We start from the raw sequence: 20,332 nt of genomic DNA on the forward strand, positions 1-20,332 counted from the left end.
ACTGCCAAGCAAAGACTCACAGCCTTCGCCAGCTGCTTTAAGGGGTACACCAGAGAGATCGAAGGCAGGAGAATAAGCCAGCTGTTCTCCTCAGAACCAGCCGAGTGGCAGGGGAACAGTTTGAGAACAGCACCACCAAGGCTGGAGACGGAGCAATACTGGAAGAGCATATGGGAGAAGGACACAACCCATAACGGCAATGCTCAGTGGCTAGTGGATCTGAGGGCAGACCACAGCGACCTCCCTGAACAGGGTCCAGTGACCATCACAGTGGCAGATATCCAAGCAAGGGTCTCCAGTATGAGTTGGACAGCACCAGGCCCAGACATGGTTCACGCCTACTGGCTGAAAAGCTGACTGCACTCCACGAGCGTCTGGCAGCACAAATGAACAAGCTGCTAATAGACCAGCCACACACAGAATGGCAAACTGAAGACCGGACAGTGATGATCACCAAGAAATTACCGGTCCCATCCAACTACCGGCCAGTAACCTGCCTCAGTACCACTCAGTACAAGCTCCTGTCAGGCATTATAGCGTCTAAGATGAACAGGCACATGGCTCAATACATGAGTGGGGCACAGAAAGGGATTAGCAAGAATACTAGACGTGCAAAGCACCAACTACTGGTAGACCGAGCAGTCAGCCGAGACTGCAAGACTAGGCTGACCAATCAGCCTCCAGTGCACAGGGCACTGCCTGGATTGATTATAAGAAGGCCTATGATTCAATGCCCCACACCTGGATCCTGGAATGCCAAAATCAACAGGACCCTAAGAGCCTTCATCAGGAACTCAATGGGGATGTGGTGTACAACACTAATTTCCAACTTCAAGCCCATAGCACAAGTCACCATCAAGTGTGGGATCTACCAACGAGATGCTCTGTCCCCACTGCTGTTCTGCATAGGCCTGAATTCCCTCAGTCAGATCATTAACAAGACTGGCTACGGATACCAACTACGGAACGGAGCAGTTGTCAGCCACCTCCTGTACATGGATGACATCAAGCTGTATGCCAAGAGTGAACAAGACATCGATTCACTGATCCACACCACCAGGATATACAGCAATGACATTGGAAAGTCTTTCAGACTGGAGAAGTGTAGTCGGATGATAACAAAGAGAGAAAAGGTAGTCAGAACTGAGGGGATCAAACTACCAGAAGGCAACATTGCAGATACAGAGGTTAGCTACAAGTAACTGAGGATCCCACAGGCAAATGGGAACCATGAAGAGGTTGCTAAGAAAGCTGCAACCACAAAGTACCTGCAGAGGGTAAAGCAAGTCCTGACAAGTCAGATAAACCAGGGGTGTCAGACTCAATTACACAGTGGGCCAAAATTCAAAACTGGAACAAAGTTGCGGGCTAACATTAATATTTATTGAAAAAAAAATCTTCCTCCAGATATGAGAATGACTCTTTTCTTATGGACTCAAACAAGTTTTGCTGAAAAACTGAATATGGAATAAGGAAAGTTTAATGCTAAACAATATATATATTAGCTGTATAATACCAGTAGGCCAGCTCTAATAGTAATTTGGTATGGCTTCGCGGGCCAAATGTAACTAGGCTGCGGGCCAAATTTGGCCCGCGGGCCAGAGTTTGACACCTATGAGCTAAACGATAAGAACAAGATCCGGGCTATCAACACCTACGCCCTGCCTGTGGTCAGGTACCCTGCTGGGATAATAAGTTGACCAAAGGAGGAGATAGAAGCCACTGACATCAAGACAATGAAACTACTGACCATGCATGGAGGGCTTCACCCCAAGTCCAGAACCCTGAGGCTGTACACTAGGTGTAAGGCAGGAGTTCAGGGACTGGTGAGTGTCAGTACCACAGTCCAGGATGAGACAAAGGAAATCCACAAGTACATCAGGAAGATGGCCCCAACCGACCGCGTGTTTAGTGAATACCTCAGCCAGCAGAAATACAGGAAAGAGGAGGAACCATCATGGAATTATAGGCCCCTGCACGGTATGTACCACCGGCAGATAGAGGAGGTGGCTGAAATCCTACCAGTGGCTGGACAAAGCTGGACTGAAAGACAGCACAGAGGCACTAATCATGGCAGCACAGGAACAAGCTCTGAGTACAAGATCCATAGAGGCTGGGGTCTATCACACCAGGCAAGACCCCAGGTGCAGGCTGTGTAAAGATGCCCCAGAGACAATCCAGCACATAACAGCAGGGTGCAAGATGCTAGCAGGCAGGGCATACATGGAACGCCATAACCAAGTGGCCGGCATAGTGTACAGGAACATCTGTGCCGAATATAACCTGGAAGTCCCGAGGTCAAAATGGGAGACGCCCCCAAGGAGAATGACCGAGCTAAGATTCGGTGGGACTTGCAGATATAGACGGACAATATAGTGGTGGCTAACCAACCGGACATAGTAGTGTTGGACAAGCAGAGGAAGGTGGACATCGTGATAGACATTGTGAAAGTGAATGAAAGCAACATCAGGAAGAAGGAACACGAGAAGCTTGAGAAATACCAAGGTCTCAGAGAAGAGCTGGAGAAGATGTGGAGGGTGAAGGTAACGGTGGTCCCAGTGGTAATCGGAGCACTAGGGGTGAGTGGGGAATTTGTATATTTTTCTTGTCTTTTTTCTCATCTTGTCTGTTCTGGTAAATAATCTCTTAAAATCCAGAATAATCTTCTTTGTCTTTGTGGTGTTCAGAGCCGGTTGATATAGGCTCTGAACACAGGAATAATTAAAGCATGGGATGAAAGCCTATCTCAGAGAGAGGTTGAAAATTCTGGTGAAGACTGTGAACACAGTCCCTAAAAAATCTGATACTGTCAAGTCCAGATGTTTTCCTGGCACCAACCCCTCTTAACATCCACTTTACATCCTGAACCTGTACAGTCAATGGTTGGGAGCTCAAAACTGGGACTTGGAAGGTGTTAATGGTTGAGACAGAATAGTGGATTACGGGGGAGGTGTCTCAAAGCGTGAGAAGTTCCTTTGCTAAGTGTGATGCTCGTGTCCATGACTGTGTTGGTCTGCCTCCTGAAGTTGACAATACGCTGGATACCCTACCAAAGGTTATTATGGGAGAGTTGATTTTCTATGCTCCAATTTTCCTGATTCCGCTCTTCAGGTCAGCTCTGGCAGCACTATATACTTCCCTGAAAGTGGAATTATGGGCTTTGGGGACACGTTTGACAGCTTACAGGACCTTTGATTGGGAAACACACATTTTTCTGCTGCTACATTTCCCACACAGAAGTTGATGGATAGAACAGCTTCTGTATGAACAGTCAAGTCCTTATTGCCAAAGACACTTGACTCAGAGGAATTGTGCTGCTTCTGTGTATACGTCTGTGGATGTATTCAGGGGAGAGGATCACAGAGAAGTGGTCAGACCGGCCTCTGTGTGGGAGATAACACACTCTGTGTTTTATGCTTGTATAAACTTGAGCCAAAGTGTTTTCCCCTCTGGTCACACATCTTACATGCTGGTAAAATCTAGGCAGGACAGACTCTAAGTTTGCCTGATTAAAATCACCTGCAGTAATATGTGTGCCGTTGGGTCCACTGTAGTAGTGTTTGTATGGTGTCTGCCAATAATAAGAGAGATGTGCTAGTGTTAGCATTGACTGGAATGTACAAAGCTGTCATTTGTCAGCATTTTGAGTTTAACTTTGTAGTCTTGATTCTTTCCTTGGCATTATGAAGAAGATAAAAGTTCAAGTTTTATATGGTTTAATCTTGGTTTTAGTTCTTTTTATGTCTTTGAGTTTACTTTCTGTTTCTGGTTGATGGTTTCTTGTCAATTAGGTTCCTTTTGTGTCTTATCCCAGTGTCTCCTGTGAGAGTCTGTTGTGTCTGTTTGTTTGTTTCTCCTGACTCTGCTTTTCCTGTTTTATTTTGATAGTCCCTGTCTCATGTGCCTTGGGTTCAGTTTTGTTCCCCCTGTCTAAATTTTTGGACAGATTTCGCTTTCCCTATCATAAAGGATGGTCAAGTGTATCCTATGCTAAAGGAAGCACTCAAGCTTCATTATCGTGTCGTCCCTCAATATTGTTCTCCCTTGTTCCCTGGTTTTCTCTACGATCCTACTTTGTATTCCTGGTCCACTACATCTAAATGCTTTCTATTTAGCAGTCACACACAGTATGTTGCCCCAGGATACTTACCGGCCTTTTAAACTTATATATAAGTTCACCAGGGAGAATATGAAAAATAAAAAGTCTAGCCTTCTTAGGCTGTGAAATTTCCACCAGTAATGGGGGACATATGAAGTCAGTGTGTACAGTAAACACTGATATTTAAGGTTAGATTCCCATCATCCACTGGAGCATATAGTGTCATCAGGACACTACAACACAGAGCAAACAGCTTCCCCACAGACACAGCAGCCATGGAAGTGGAGGAACGTTATATCAAAAAGTCCCTGAGTAAATCTAATTATCATAGATGGACATTTGTCAAAGTTGGGAAAGCACCTAAAAAAATCTCCAAGCACTCTAGGAGTAAAGGACAGCTGCTGCCTAAGCAAAAATCCTTAATGATCCCTTCAGTGTCAGGAGTATCGGAATAGCTGAGAAGCATTTTCTCAAAAGGCAGCACCTCTGCTGTTTTCAAACCTCAAACAACACTACCACAAAAATTGGTACCCTGGCACAAGCCTTTAAGCCTTTAAGATAGCTACAAGAGTGCCAAAAGGTGGATTTTGTCACTTTTGACTGTTGTTCATTCAGGACAGTAAACCTGAGCTTCAGGTGATTGGGGGAGATCAAGACTGTCTTCCTCTTTTTTTAAATTGCAAACTGTGGTCCAGTTGTTAGCAGAGGGAGGGAAGGCAAAGGACTGTAACTTCGAGAGATGCTGGTTTGGCAAAGGACTCATTGGATTGAGTTTCCTGGACACAATTTCCCTGAACAATGGATTGACATAGGATCATGATCCTTTAAGCCTGGAAGCTAGTAACAATAGTAACAAGTTCAGGGTTGTTGTTTTTTTGAGGTGTAAAGGTAATGATACATCATCCTTTAGACTGGATTTACTCCATTATTCTGCCCCATGTATATCCATCATGTATTTAATGAGCTGTATGTCTTCTTCTGAAATCCCCACCTTCCGTTGCTACATAAAACAAAGTAGCGATGGTTTAGAAAATGTAGTTTTCTCTGGTCCCCTTCCCAATCAGACCAGGAGTGACATGTTTAGCTGGATGTTCTCCTTAAATGATTAAAGTGTGATTAAAATGGCGCCGGTGAGGTCGGCTGCCGTGCTGGATGCTCTGCCCTAACTTCTCCACTTTTTCGTCACTTTTTGCTATATCTGCGATAATCTTGCATGGGCATCATGCAAAACACACAAATCTGCTACAGTAGAGACACTTTGGTTTCTATTGGTCTGCAGTACACGAACATTTCACCATGTTTAACTCCGGACCCAACCTGGCCAAAGGAGATCCTGAGAGAGAACAAAGGACGCGACCCTAAGCGACGGCCTCGAGGTAAAAGAGCCGGCATCAGGAACAGGCTACGGGCTCGCGCACACCGCGCACCCATGCCCAGTATCCTGCTAGCCAATGTTCAATCCATCGAGAACAAGCTTGATGACCTCAGAGCCAGAATCAAGTTCCAGAGAGACATTCGGGACTGCAACCTCCTCTGCTTCACCGAGACTTGGCTGAACCCAGCGATACCAGACCATGCCGTGCAGCCGACGGGGTTCTTTTCGGTTTACCGCATGGACAGGACAATGGAGTCGGGGAAGAAAAGAGGTGGTGGAGTGTGTTTGATGGTGAACAACAGATGGTGCGACAGCACAAACATCTCCCCACTCACACGCTCTTGCTCGCCCAATCTGGAGCTTTTGATCGTTAAGTGTCGCCCTTTCTATCTCCCTCGGGAATTCACTGCGGTCATTGCCTGCACTGTTTACATTCCGCCTCACGCGGACTCGGACACTGCCTTATGTGAGCTACATGAGGCTCTCACACATCAACAAACACTTCACCGAGATGCCGCACTCATTGTTATGGGAGATTTTAACAGAGTGAATCTCAAACGGACATTTCACAACCTTCACCAGCACATCAACTGCCCCACCCGGGGCACGAGGACATTAGACCACTGCTACACCCCGTTCAAGAACTGTTACAAGGCTCAACCCCTGCCGGCATTTGGAAAATCGGACCATTCCGCCATCTTCCTCATACCTGCTTACAAACAAAGGCTAAAGCAGCAACCACCAATCAGGAGGGAGGTCGCTCGCTGGACAGACCAATCGGTGGCCGCGCTGCAGGACGCACTGGATGACGCAGACTGGGACATGTTTCGGCGCAGCTCTGATGACATCAACATGTTTACGGAAGCGGTTGTGGGATTTATCGGGAAACTAGCGGACGACACAGCAGAAAGAACTATCATCCGAACGTTTCCCAACCAGAAGCCGTGGGTGGATAAGAACATCCGCGACGCTCTGAGATCACGCACCGCTGCCTACAATGAAGGGCTTGTCTCCGGTAATATGGACCTATACAAGGCTGCGTCCTACAACGTGCGCAGCGCGGTCCGAAAGGCAAAGCGGAGCTACGGGGAAAAACTAGAGTCACAGCTACGACAGTGCGACTCTAGGAGCCTGTGGAAAGGACTGCGGACTATAACGGACTATAAACGACCAGCTTCTTCAATGATGAATGCCGATGCTTCACTGGCTGATGAGCTGAACATGTTTTATACTCGCTTCGACGCCGCAGCAATTAAAACAACAAACGGCCGCGCGCGCTCGGAGTGCACCAGTGAAGAAAATGCATTCGTCATCACAGAGCATGCCGTGAGGAACACCTTCAGGAGGGTGAACACCAGGAAGGCAGCAGGACCAGATGCAATCCCTGGCCGGGTCCTTAGAGCCTGCGCTGATCAACTAGCACCGGTGTTCACGGAGATCTTCAACCTCTCCCTGGCCCAAGCTGTGGTTCCCACGTGCTTCAAACGGTCCATTATTGTCCCTGTTCCAAAGAAACAACAGCCCGCTTGCCACAATGACTACCGTCCAGTAGCACTGACTTCAATTGTGATGAAGTGTTTTGAAAGACTGATGAGAGATCACATCACTTCTTCACTTCCTCCCACCATCGACTCACTTCAGTTTGCTTACCGGACTAATCGTTCCACAGACGATGCCATATCTCACCTGCTCCACACATCCCTGAGTCACCTGGACACTGGCAGAGGGAATTATGTTAGGATGCTGTTCGTGGACTACAGTTCAGCATTCAACACAATAATTCCCTCTAAGCTTTTCACCAAGTTGACGGATCTAGGACTCAGCTCATCACTGTGTCAGTGGATCCTCAACTTCCTCACAGACAGACCCCAATCAGTGAGGGTGGGAAAACAAGTCTCCCCCTCCATCTCACTCAGCACTGGAGTGCCTCAGGGCTGTGTTTTAAGCCCCCTGCTGTACTCACTGTACACTTATGACTGTGTAGCCACATCCGACACCACCTCCATTGTCAAGTTTGCTGACGACACTGCTGTTGTGGGCCTGATCTCCGACAACATCGAGACGGCCTACCTGGAGGAGATTAGGAACCTGGAGACCTGGTGCCAGGAGAATAACCTCCTCCTAAACATCAGCAAGACTAAGGAGCTGATCGTGGACTTCACTACAAAGCAGGCGAGGAATTACAAACCCCTCATCATCAGTGGCACGCCAGTGGAGAGAGTGGACAGTTTCCGATACCTGGGTGTCCACATCACTCAGGACCTGTCATGGTCCTGTCACATCAACACCCTGGTTAAGAAAGCCCGTCAGCGTCTCTTCTTCCTCAGAAGACTTAGAGACTTCCATCTGCCACTGAAGGTGCTCAAGAACTTCTACTCCTGCACCATCGAGAGCGTCCTGACGTCAAACATCTGCACCTGGTTTGGGAACAGCACCAAGCAGGATAGACGAGATCTGCAAAGGGTGGTGCGCTCGGCAGAACGCATCATTCAATCAGAGCTCCCTGACCTGCTGTCCATCTACACCAAGCGGTGCAAGTCCAAAGCTAGGAAGATTATGATGGACCTCTCCCATCCCAACAATGGACTCCTCTCACTGTTGAGGTCTGGGAAGCGCTTCCGCTCCCTTAAGGCCAAAACAGAGAGAATGAAGAGGAGCTTCTTCCCCCAGGCTATTCGGGGCCTGAACCAGGTGTAGGACTGGACTCTCCCAAACACGTCACTATAAGACTGGACTCTCACACACGTCACCACACGCACCACCACACATTTCCTATAATCCTATAATTCCTATAATTTATAATCCTTATCTTTATAATCTCTTCTGCTATTTGCACATTCTTTACTGTAAATTCCTAAGTTAATTTGTAAATTTTTGTAGTAAATTGTAAATATTGTAGAACTTTTCTTCTGTCATTTAATGGTCGGGCATTGTACAGCTACAAGCATTTCACCCCCATGTCATACTGTGTATGGTTGTGTGTGTGTGACAAATAAAATTTGAATTTGAATTTGAATTTGAATTTGAAATTGTCTGAGTGGTGTCCAAAAAACGATGTGGGCTTCATAGATAATTGGGAAACCTTCTGGAGGAAACCTGGTCTTGTTAGGAGAGACGGCATCCATCCCACTTTGGATGGAGCAGCTCTCATTTCTGGAAATCTGGTCAAATTTATTAAACCCCCCAAAACGCCTCTCTGCAGCTTCTCTCCTCCTGCTACCCCCCCAAAAACCCATCTCCATAGAGACTGTGTCAGCTTCCAAACAGACAAAAAACAAACTAAAAACCAGCAACAAACAACTTAAACATAAACAATTACAAAGAAAGAACAATACAGTATCCACATCTGAACCAAAGAGTAAAACAGTGAAATGTGGATTATTAAATATTAGGTCTCTCTCCTCCAAGTCTCTGTTAGTACATGACTTAATAATTGATCAACAAATCGATTTACTCTGCCTTACAGAAACCTGGTTGCAGCAGGATGATTGTGTTAGTTTAAATGAATCAACACCCCCGAGTCATTCTAACTACCAGAAACCTCGAAGCACAGGCCGAGGGGGAGGTGTGGCAGCAATTTTTCACACCAGCCTATTAATTAATGAAAGACCAAGACAGACTTTTAATTCATTTGAAAGCCTGATGCTTAGCCTCGTCCACCCCAGCTGTAAAACTCAGAAACCAGTCTTGTTATCATCTATCGTCCACCTGGTCCTTACACAGAGTTTCTGTCTGATTTCTCAGACTTTATATCTAATTTAGTTCTGAGCTCAGATAAAATAATTATTGTGGGTGATTTTAACATCCATGTAGATGCTAAAAATGACAGCCTCAACATGGCATTTAATCTGTTATTGGACTCAACCTGGTTCTGCTGGAGGTTTCTTCCTGTTAAAAGAGAGTTTTTCCTCCCCACTGTCACCAAAGTGCTGCTCATAGGGGGTCATATGATTGTTGGGGTTTTCTCTGTATCTATTACTTTAGGGTCTACCTTATAATGTAAAGCACCTTGAGGCGACTGTTGTTGTGATTTAGTGCTGTATGAATAAAAGTGAATTGAACTGAATTCAATGGAAATGTGACTTTAATTCTGCAACATTAATTATTTTGATTTTAATTTAAATGTGTAAAACTAAATATTAGTGCTGTCAATAGATAAAAAAAATTAACTAATTAATCTCACAATTTTAATCGCAATGAATCGCAGTTACTTGATCAAAAGCCTGGTTGCAATTACATTTTTTCAACTTTATATTTAAGCTTGTAACATACATTTATGCAATATAATGAAGTATAAACACAAAGAATGTTAAATGCTTAAATTCAAAGAGAATTTGAATAGTTTTCTTCAGTCTTTTAGCACAGGCTTTCTCCTGTGAAATGCAACTTAAAAAAAAAAAACCTAATAGGTAAGTATAAACTAATATATAATTATATCAAACTGCTGTCAAACAAAATATTTAAAATGTCTAATCAGATTCATCACAGGGTTACTTTGGATTAATTTTGATTAATCACGATTAAATATAATTTTTATTCAATATTAATCACATTTCATTTTGCATGAGCAGACTCGAGAAAAGCAGCTTGTTGCAATCCACTTGGCGATTGCGTCAGTCAATATGTCCGAGGTCGACTTACTGAGTCCGCGATGCTCCGTGAGTGGTTTGTCCAAGCTGGGTGACGCGTTAGCTAAAGTGCTAGCAGCATCCTGGCTAACGTATGCTTCGCGTCAATGTGATATTTTAAGCAGGAAGTGCTTCAGTGAAAATTCCTTCTTGCACAACATGCATAAGACTTTATGTTGGTCGACTGTTCCGTCTTCTTGGTTTTTTAATACTCAAATTTCCCGTCGAGAGGGCCGATGTGCGTTTATCATCTTCCATATTGAGTTGATTGGTTCAGCTGCCCGTCACTACCAGATCAACTGCCCATTTGCGCATGTGCGAAGGTAACTCTGCTTGGCCAAACTGCCCGAAATGAGTTAACAGAAACATTTTAGGGATTTTGAGTCATTCTGTACTCCAGATGCGTTAATTGCGTTAAAAATTTTAATCGCGTTGACCATGATGGCGGATTAATTTGCGTTAACGCATTAATTTTGACAGCACTACTAAATACTTATTTTTTAAATCACTGTAGTTTTAAAAGAGATGTTTTCCATTCTTATTTGATTTCAGCTGCCAAGCTGCTTCTGCTTCCTTTTGTTTAGAAGTTTAATCATGATCCACCACTAACGTGACAGATCGGGACTATTGACCGATGGGACTGGACTCTGGGTTTTAAAGCAGCCATGCTGTTGGTTTAGCAGAGCTTTTTGTAAAGGAGATTGTCTGGATGGCAGCACATGTTCAACATGTTTAATATAAAAAGTATCTTCACAGATGTGCAAGTTTTTTGCACAGCTGGATGTTTCCCTTCCTTGTTAGCTCAGAAAACACAGGTTCAATCATTTCCACAAAGAATTAAAAAATTTGAACAGTCAAACTACAACGCAGTCTTTGCAAGTCATCTTAGTCTACAAATAGGATAAGACCCTTTAGAAGTTTTATTTTTATTTTGGATGGCAGTTTTTTTTTTATTGTAGATGCATCAAATGGCTCTTTCCTGACAGTAGTTTTCAGAGACATGCCATGACTAGATGGTTATACATGTTTATTTGATTAAATCTCTGCATTCTTTGCAAATTTAGATTTAAAAACAATGTTTTAAAATAGCTTGCAGACACAATCTTAACCCCTTCTCCTTCTTTCTTTCTGAAAGGCTTAGCCTCTATGTAATGCTATTTTTTACCCCTAATCCTCCCATGCTGCCGAATAGCCTAATTATCTGTGAGAGGTTCTGCTGGGTGTTTTCTTAATATTAGACAAATTAGCAGTCCTTTACTATCCCTTTCCTAGCTTTCGCTGGCAATGAAGGAAATTTCTGTTTCGTCATTAATTATTAATTATTTTAACAATTAAAGCAATAAAGATGAAAAACACTAGTTTTGTATTTATAGCTGTCAGTTACAAATGCACATATTTAATAGATTTAATTAAAAAAATAACCTGCTAATAAACTATGACACACAGCACCTATCTGTTATCATACTGGAGCAATACTGCAGAAGAAAAAACCCACCATCCATTTGCTTTGAAAGTAAATCTAGGCCACCTGAACTATTGCACACTTTATCATTGTCCTTGGAACACACACATTTAACAAAAGTCAGCCTGTACTTGTGCAGAGCATTACAAAGAGATTCAGACTGCAACAAATAAAAACAGCTTATTTATTCAGATTTGTTTGTAAGCAGTTTGCATATTCAGTTCAATTCAGTCTACAAAAAACTGAATACAGCTGCCTCAGGATGCTTTATACTGTAAAGACCCTCAAATAGGGCTGCTATTGAGCTGTGAAGGTTTTTCATAATGAATTAAACCGCAGGTGACATCAGAATTTCTACATCAATAATTTCGGTAAAACTTAAACATATTTTGAAACATTACTATGTGTAAATCTCTGTGGATATAGTGGCTCTTGCATACTCACTGATAAAATCTGGTCACCTCGCCTCAGTTCTCCACTCAAGTCAGCGGGTCCTCCCGCAAGGATGAAGGAGACAAAGATGCCCTCACCATCTTCACCACCTACGATGTTGAAGCCCAAGCCCGTGGTACTCTTGTGGAGCACTACCTTCCTGGGTTCCCTGTGCAGACAGTTTAAATAATACATAAGCTCAGGGGAGTCAGTAGGTCTCAGCATCTTCAGCTCAGAAAGAAGACTAAAAGGTGGACAACAATTGCACAATTGCTCGAGTAAAGCTTTGTGCAGACACTGAAGCTCAGTGACTGCCAGAGCTCCACAGGGGGATAGTGCTCTACTTAGATCACTTGTCCCAATTTAGCGCTGACGAAAAAGGAGCCTCATCATATTACACACTTTCACACACTGGTTTGCTTGCTCTTTTGCTCCATCTGTCACAAACTTACAGACACTTGAATATACTAATGTATCTCAAAATATTTGAAGATTATGAGTACTGAATCTAAGGAGCTTGGAAAGAAAAGTGTCTGGACTTCTTTAAGTGGCTTGAAGATGTTTCACCTCTCATCCGAGAAGCTTCTTCAGTTCTAGTTCTAGTCCAGACGCTTTTCTTTCCAAGCTCCTTAGACTACGATGACCTGGATGACTGACAACCTTCACAGACATGAACACTGAATATTGACAGTTGTCAAAATGATCATCGTTAATACCCTTCACAGGTATGGTAATCCACAGAAGGTCGTTGCTGAAAATTTTGGCTGTCTACAGAGTGCTGTATCAAAGCTTATTATTATAAAGTTAAAGTTGAGGGAAAACGTAGGAAAACGTGCACATTATTAATTGATCACAACCAGTTCAAGAAACTGGCAGGTCTGTGTTAACACAGCTGAGAGAGTAAAAGGTCTAAACATCCAGCTTTATGTGATTATAAATGTGATTAAAAGTGAGACCTTCTTATGTGATGAGAATGATTTTAAATTATATTCTGGTTTTAGCAGAAAACCAAATAGGACAAGCCAGTATAGGAGAAGTATATGCTCTATTTCTAGCCCTAGTCAATATTCTTGGGGCAGCATTTAGGAACTGCTACTGCGCAAGTGAAAGTAAGCATTCTGCACATTTGTTTATTATGCATATTCAGGGACATATCCTGGTCAGAAACGACTCTGCACGTTATGTCTTTAAGACATTCCTGCAGTTTAACTCATTGGTGTGTGTTATCTGGCTTCATGGACAGATAGAGCTGGGTGTCATCTGCATAGCAGTGTAAATGTATGCTATGTCTTCTGATGATGCTGCCTAAGGGAAGCATGTATAATGTAAACAGAATTGGTCCTAGCACTGAACCCTGTGGAACTCCATAATTAACCTCAGTGTGTGAAGAGGACTCTCCATTTACATGCACAAACTGGAGTCTATTAGATAGATATGATACAAACCACTGCAGTGCAGTACCTGTAATACCTACAGCATGTTCTAATCGCTCTAATAGGATATTATGGTCGACAGTATCGAACGCTGCACTGAGGTCTAGCAGGACAAGCACAGAGATGAGTCCACTGTCAGAGGCCATAAGAAGATCATTTGTAACCTTCACTAAAGCTGTTTCTGTGCTGTGATGAGCTCTGAAACCTGACTGAAACTCTTCAAATAAACCATTCCTCTGCAGATGATCTGTTAGCTGTTTGACAACTACTCTTTCAAGGATGTTTGATATAAAGGAAGGTTGGAGATTGGCCTATAATTAGCTAAGACTGCTGGGTCTAGAGATGCTTTTTGAGTAAAGGTTTAACTACAGCCAGCTTGAAGGCCTGTGGTACATATCCATTTGAGAGAATTTGATTCAATTCAGTTTTATTTATATAGCTTATTGTAAAGCTCCAAATTGCAACATTTTGAGAGAAGCCAGTTGAGTCTAATAACAGATTAAATGCTTTGTTGACTAAATCAGCATTATCCAGAACCAACAGTTTCTCTGTTACTATCAATAACTCGCCGGTCTCCGTTTCTTCCTCTGTGAAAACTCTGGGTGTCATCCTCGACAGTACTTGTACACAGTTGTTGTACACATTTAAGGCTATTCATCATCTCTCCCCTCCATATCTCTCTGTTCTGGTTCAGATCACCGCCCCATCTCTGTGTCTCAGATCTTCTTCTTCTCTTTCTCTCTCTGTCCCCTCTCTTCGTCTTGCCACCATGGGGAGCAGGGCTTTCAGCTGCTCAGCTCCTCGACTCTGGAATTCCCGACCTCCTGATTTAAGAAATCTCACTTCCTTCTCTCTCTTTAAGTCCCAACTCAAAACTCACTTGTTCATAACAGCTTATCCCACATAACCTCTCCACTCTGCTATTTACAGTGGCTTGCAAAAGTATTCGGCCCCCTTGAACTTTCCCACATTTTGTCACATTACAGCCACAAACATGAATCAATGTTATTGGAATTCCACGTGAAAGACCAACACAAAGTGGTGCACACGTGAGAAGTGGAACGAAAATCAGACATGATTCCAAACATTTTTACAAATAAATAACTGCAAAGTGGGGTGTGCGTAATTATTCAGCCCCTTAGGTCTGAGTGCAGTCAGTTGCACATAGACGTTGCCTGATGAGTGCTAATGACTAAATAGAGAGCACCTGTGTGTAATCTAATGTCAGTACAGATACAGCTGCTCTGTGACGGCCTCAGAGGTTGTCTGAGAGAATATTGGGAGCAACAACACCATGAAGCCCAAAGAACACAGCAGACAGGTCAGGCATAAAGTTACTGAGAAATGTAAAGCAGGCTTAGGCTACAAAAAGGTTTCCCAAGCCTTGAACATCCCACGGAGCACTGTTCAAGCCATCATTCAGAAATGGAAGGAGTATGGCACAACTGTAAACCTACCAAGACAAGGCCGTCCACCTAAACTCACAGGCCGAACAAGGAGCTGATCATAAATGCAGCCAAGAGGCCCATGGTGACTCTGGACGAGCTGCAGAGATCTACAGCTCAGGTGGGGGAATCTGTCCACAGGACAACTATTAGTCGTGCACTGCACAAAGTTGTCCTTTATGGAAGAGTGGCAAGAAGAAAGCCATTGTTAACAGAAAACCATAAGAAGTCCAGTTTGCAGTTTGCCACAAGCCATGTGGGGGACACAGCAAACATGTGGAAGAAGCTGCTCTGGTCAGATGAGACCAAAATGCAAAACGCTATGTGTGGAGGAAAACTAACACTGCACATCACTCTGAACACACCATCCCCACTGTCAGATATGGTGGTGGCAGCATCATGCTCTGGGGGGGCTTCTCTTCAGCAGGGACAGGGAAGCTGGTCAGAGTTGATGGGAAGATGGATGGAGCCAAATACAGGGCAAGCTTGGAAGAAAACCTGTTGGAGTCTGCAAAAGACTTGAGACTGGGGCGGAGCTTCACCTTCCAGCAGGACAACGACCCTAAACATAAAGCCAGGGCAACAATGGGATGGTTTAAAACAAAACATATCCATGTGTTAGACTGGCCCAGTCAAAGTCCAGATCTAAATCCAATCCAGAATCTGTGGCAAGACCTGAAAACTGCTGTTCACAAACGCTGTCCATCTAATCTGACTGAGCTGGAGCTGTTTCAAAGAAGAATGAGCAAAGATTTCAGTCTGTAGATGTGCAAAGCTGGTAGAGACAGACCCTAAAAGACTGGCAGCTGGAACTGCAGCTGGTTCTACAAAGTATTGACTCAGGGGCTGAATAATTACACACACCCCACTTTGCAGTTATTTATTTGTAAAAATGTTTGGAATCATGAATGATGTTCGTTCCACTTCTCACGTGTGCACCACTTTGTGTTGGTCTTTCACGTGGAATTACAATAACATTGATTCATGTTTGTGGCTGTAATGTGACAAAATGTGGGAAAGTTCGAGGGGGTCGAATACTTTTGCAACCACTGTAAATTTGTTTTATGTCTTATGCTTGTATGATTATGTAAACTGCTTGCTTTTATGCTGCTTTTATTATTCTGCTGTGTACAGTGTCCTTGAGTATTTTGAAAGGCACTTTCAAATAAAATGTATTATTATTATTATTATTATTATTGAGGCTGTCATTTTTAACATCTAGATGGATGTTAAAATCACCCACAATTATCTGAGCCGAGCACTAAATCAGATAAAAGTCTGAGAAATCAGACAGAAACTCAGGTGGGCAACAGAATAAAACTGTTTGACTTTTACAGCTAGGGTGGGCGAGGCTAAGCATCAGGGTTTCAAATTAATTACATCTCTGTCTGGGTTTTTGGTTGAATAAGAAGGTGCAGTGAAAAATTGCTGCCACACCCTCTCCTCGGCCTGTGCCTCAGGGATTCTGATAGTTACTATGACTCAGGAGTGTTTATTCATTTAAACTAACATAATCATTTTGCTCTAACCAGGTTTCTGTAAAGCAGAGTAAATCAATATGTTAATCGATTATTAATTCATGTACAAAAAGAGACCTAATGGTTAATAATCCACAGTTTGCTGTTTTACCCTTTGGTGCACTTGATGATACTAGATTGTTCTTTCTTTGTAATTTTTAATTTTAAAGCATTTCTTGATGATTTTCTTTGGTGGTCTAGGACAGACACAGTCTCTATGTGGAATGGGGTTTAGGGGAAATAACAGGAGTTAATCTATGGTGCTGCTTCCAGGTCCCAACTCTGGATAGTCATTTTGGGTAATTTAATAAATCTAGATTAGATTAGATTAGATTAGATAGAACTTTATTAATCCCTCGGGTGGGTTCCTCTGGGAAATTCGATTTCCAAAAAAGCACAGCACCGACAGAAGTTACAGAGTTACAGAATATTATATATATATATATATATATATACACACACACACACATATATATAAATACAGAGACAATATAAATAAAATATACAAAGGGGATAAATAGAATAAATAGGAATAAAAATAAAAATACAAGTGAATTGCACATTTCAAGTATTGAGTCTATTGCACTGTTGACTATTTACAAAAGTATTGCACAAAAGGTATTGCACAGTGAGGTGAAGAGGCACTACAGCTTAGTTGTTCCCCCCTCCTTTGTCCTCCTGTTTCCCCTCCCTCTCCCCTCCAGGGAGGAGTTAAACAGTCTGATGGCGTGTGGGACAAAGGAGTTTTTAAGTTTTAAATCTGGCCAGGAACGAGAGCTGCACCATTCATAGTGCAATGGATTCCTTTCTCCTAACATCAATAATCTATAAAGCCAGACAACCAGCAACTTAAGGAGAACATGCAGCGAAAGAAAAGTCTGACATTGTTTCCGGAAAGGTTACACACGATTCAGTATTCATGTTAGTGAACTCAGATTGATGGAACCATGTGTCACTACTGCTTGAATGATGATTTTCTGTAATTTGCCTTCATCTTCATTGCTGCTCTGGCCCCTGGAACACAATTCACTATGGACACATCTCCAGTTCAGTGACTCTGACCTCCACCAGTGATAATGGGCTTCATTTAGTACAGTATCAGCAATTACTAAAGGAGTAACTACGCATCCTACATACTGAGCAGAAAGAGCAGGGACAGGTTTAGAGGCCATGCAGAGGGAAACACTATGACATATTGAAAACACTGTATACTTTTTACCACAAAAGCAGGGATATTATGATGTCATAGTAATTTTACCCTACCAATCAGTAGGGTAAAATTACTCATGTGTAGCATTTATACACCTATAACAACCACACATTTTTATGCACAAAATGAATATTATCATGTTTCCTGGCAAACACCAAGCAAATAATCTATGTTGACTTTTATATTACAGAGCACGACCTAAATATTGCAGGAGATCAACAAAAATTGGCTAATTTTAAATTCAACCAGCCCCTTATTTATCATCTTTCATATACACAAGATCGACCACAGTTACTTCTCTCAGCATCATTGAGTAAATTGCTTTGACAACAGCAAGAAAAGACCAAACAATACTACAGCACTAGTTACAAAATTACAATACAGTAATTACAATCTGGAACAGATTCCAGATTTTCATCAGGATAATGATGAAATAATGAATACAGGATACATGATAGTTAGAGGAAGATCGTATTCTGACAGAATAAAATGACAAGTTGTCCATGGTTATTAGTGGAGTTTGCATAACACTGCTGCATGCAGCGTATTTCAGCCTGTTCTGCCTCTTATTTGTTTAATAGTGTTCTCTACCAAACATATTGAGCAAACATATTGGTTGAACGGTGCACTGTACAGGATATTCTCAATGACAATGTATCAATTGAAGGCTTCCAAACTGTTCGAGCTGACTGGGAAAGCTCTGCAATTGATAAGCAGTTCTTGTTAACAACATAACCTTCTGCACTAGCTCCACTGTCCCAGCTCCGACTCTCTGCTACCCAAATAACAAGCCATGGGCGACTAATGACATCAAAGACCTCCTCAATAACAAGGGGATGTTTTTCAGAGTGAGAAATAAAGTGGAGCTGAGAATGGGATTATTGAGCGGCAAGATCAGAGAAACTAAGAACAATAACAGGAGAAAGCTAGAGCAGAAACTCCAGCAAAACAGCAGAGAGGTCTGGAGTGTCATTAAGGATTCAAACCATCCAATAGAAGAGAAGCTGCTGGGGACAGAGCCAGTGACTTGAATTTGTTCTTCAACTGATTTGATACTGCAGTCAATGCTCAGCTCCTACTGACTTAACTGTGGTGAGCCTGCAGTCCACAGCCACACCACTCTCTCTCCCTTTCTCTCCTTACTGCACCTTCGCCTCCAGTGAAAAACCCGACACCTCTCCGCCACCCATCACTTTCACGTACGACCACGTTCAGAAACACTATACTCAGGTAAGTATGCATGACCAGACAGGCTGAGTCCCAGCACGAGTACACACTGCAATAGTTCCACTCTCTTAATATCTCTTAATACAGAGGGGGACCTAAATTTTTACATCAAATAGATGATAACCTGCATATGTGTGTTTTCTTTTTACGTAGTTTATCCCCTGTAGAGAAGAAGTATGACAGTGATGACAAAAAACTCCTAGCCGTTAAACTAGCCCTGGAAGAATGGAGGCATTGACTCAAGAGGGCAGAGCAGTTATCACTGTAGAGGAGGGTGTAACTATTGCACTGTGCATTAGATGGAGGAGTTGTACAAGGAGATAACCACATGGAGATAACATCTGCCTTTCTGACATCACCTTAATAGAGTCCAGCTCCATCCTCACAAGATCACTGGCCTTGCGAATCCGTTTATTAAGTCTGTTGGCATTTGCAACCCTCTCTATGCAACAGCATAGAGAATGTGTACTCTGAGGTATTTATAGTCCACCACGATGTCCACATCTACCCTCTGGACTGAAAGAGGCGCCACTGGTTTCCTGGTCCTCCTCAAGTTAGGGTCAATTTTTTGTCTTTGTCACATTGAGCTGCAGGTGATTCTGCTTGCACCATGTTATAAAGGAGTCAACCACAGCCCGGTACTCTGTCTCTTCACTTTCACTGCTGCATCCAACCACAGCAGAGTCATGAGAAAACTTCTGAACATGGCAGGTTTCTTTGCAGTGGTGAAGTCTGTGGTTTAGAGGACAGCCCTTGTGGTGCCCCTGTGTTGCTGATCACCTTGTCAGACACACAATGTTGAGGACACACATATCATCAGTCTTTTAAGACTTCAGAAGTCAGTAATCCTGGGAACCACTGGGATGTCGCATCTTTGGTACAGGAACGAGGCCTGACATCTTCCACAGCACTGGGACCCTCTGCAGACTCAGACTCATCATGAACAGTTTATGAAAGACTCTATAAAGCTGGGGGGCACAGGCCTTGAAGACACAGGGACTCACCCTGTCTGGTCCAGCAGACTTGCCTGCACCCGTATGTTCTGGACACAAGAGAGGGGCTGAGCTGTCAAGTTATCACCGCCGGGTGGTGAGTTGGATCAGTTGGCGGGGGAGGATGTTGGACAAACCTGGCACATCAAATGTATAGTAAGGCCAGGCAGAGGCCCCGGTCCAAATGGACCATGTTCAGCACCTCGACTGCCGGACCCCCTGACTGAATTGCAGCCGCAAGGTGGTTGGTGCCTGTTGTGGTGGTAATGCCCAAACCAAATGGTGGACACCAGAGGTGAAGGGAGCCACAAGGCTGAAGAAGGAGTCCTTCCGGGCTTGGCTAATCTGTGGGACTTCAGAGGCAGCTGATAGGTACCGACAGGCCAAAAGGAATGCGGCTCAGGCAGTGGCTGAAGCAAAAACTAGTGGTGTGAGAGGACTTCAAAGAGGCCATGGAAAAAGACTTTCGGACTGCTTTGAAGGGATCCTGGCAAACCGTCAGGTGACTCAGG

At 43.3% G+C, this 20,332-nt stretch overlaps 1 protein-coding gene across 15 annotated transcripts in view; it reads right to left on the bottom strand.

Moving 5' to 3' along the window:
- dlg2 (discs, large homolog 2 (Drosophila)) overlaps positions 1-20,332 on the bottom strand; it is a 174,324-nt gene that overhangs the window by 22,530 nt on the left and 131,462 nt on the right. For all 15 annotated transcript variants that reach the window (XM_004561691.2, XM_004561695.2, XM_004561693.2 and 12 more), the window contains one exon: positions 12,009-12,165. In XM_004561691.2, coding sequence (XP_004561748.1) covers positions 12,009-12,165 — 157 coding nt within the window. The remainder of the gene's footprint in view (positions 1-12,008; positions 12,166-20,332) is intronic.

Source organism: Maylandia zebra, linkage group LG10, assembly GCF_041146795.1.
Source record: "Maylandia zebra isolate NMK-2024a linkage group LG10, Mzebra_GT3a, whole genome shotgun sequence".
NCBI classification, from domain to species: domain Eukaryota; kingdom Metazoa; phylum Chordata; class Actinopteri; order Cichliformes; family Cichlidae; genus Maylandia; species Maylandia zebra.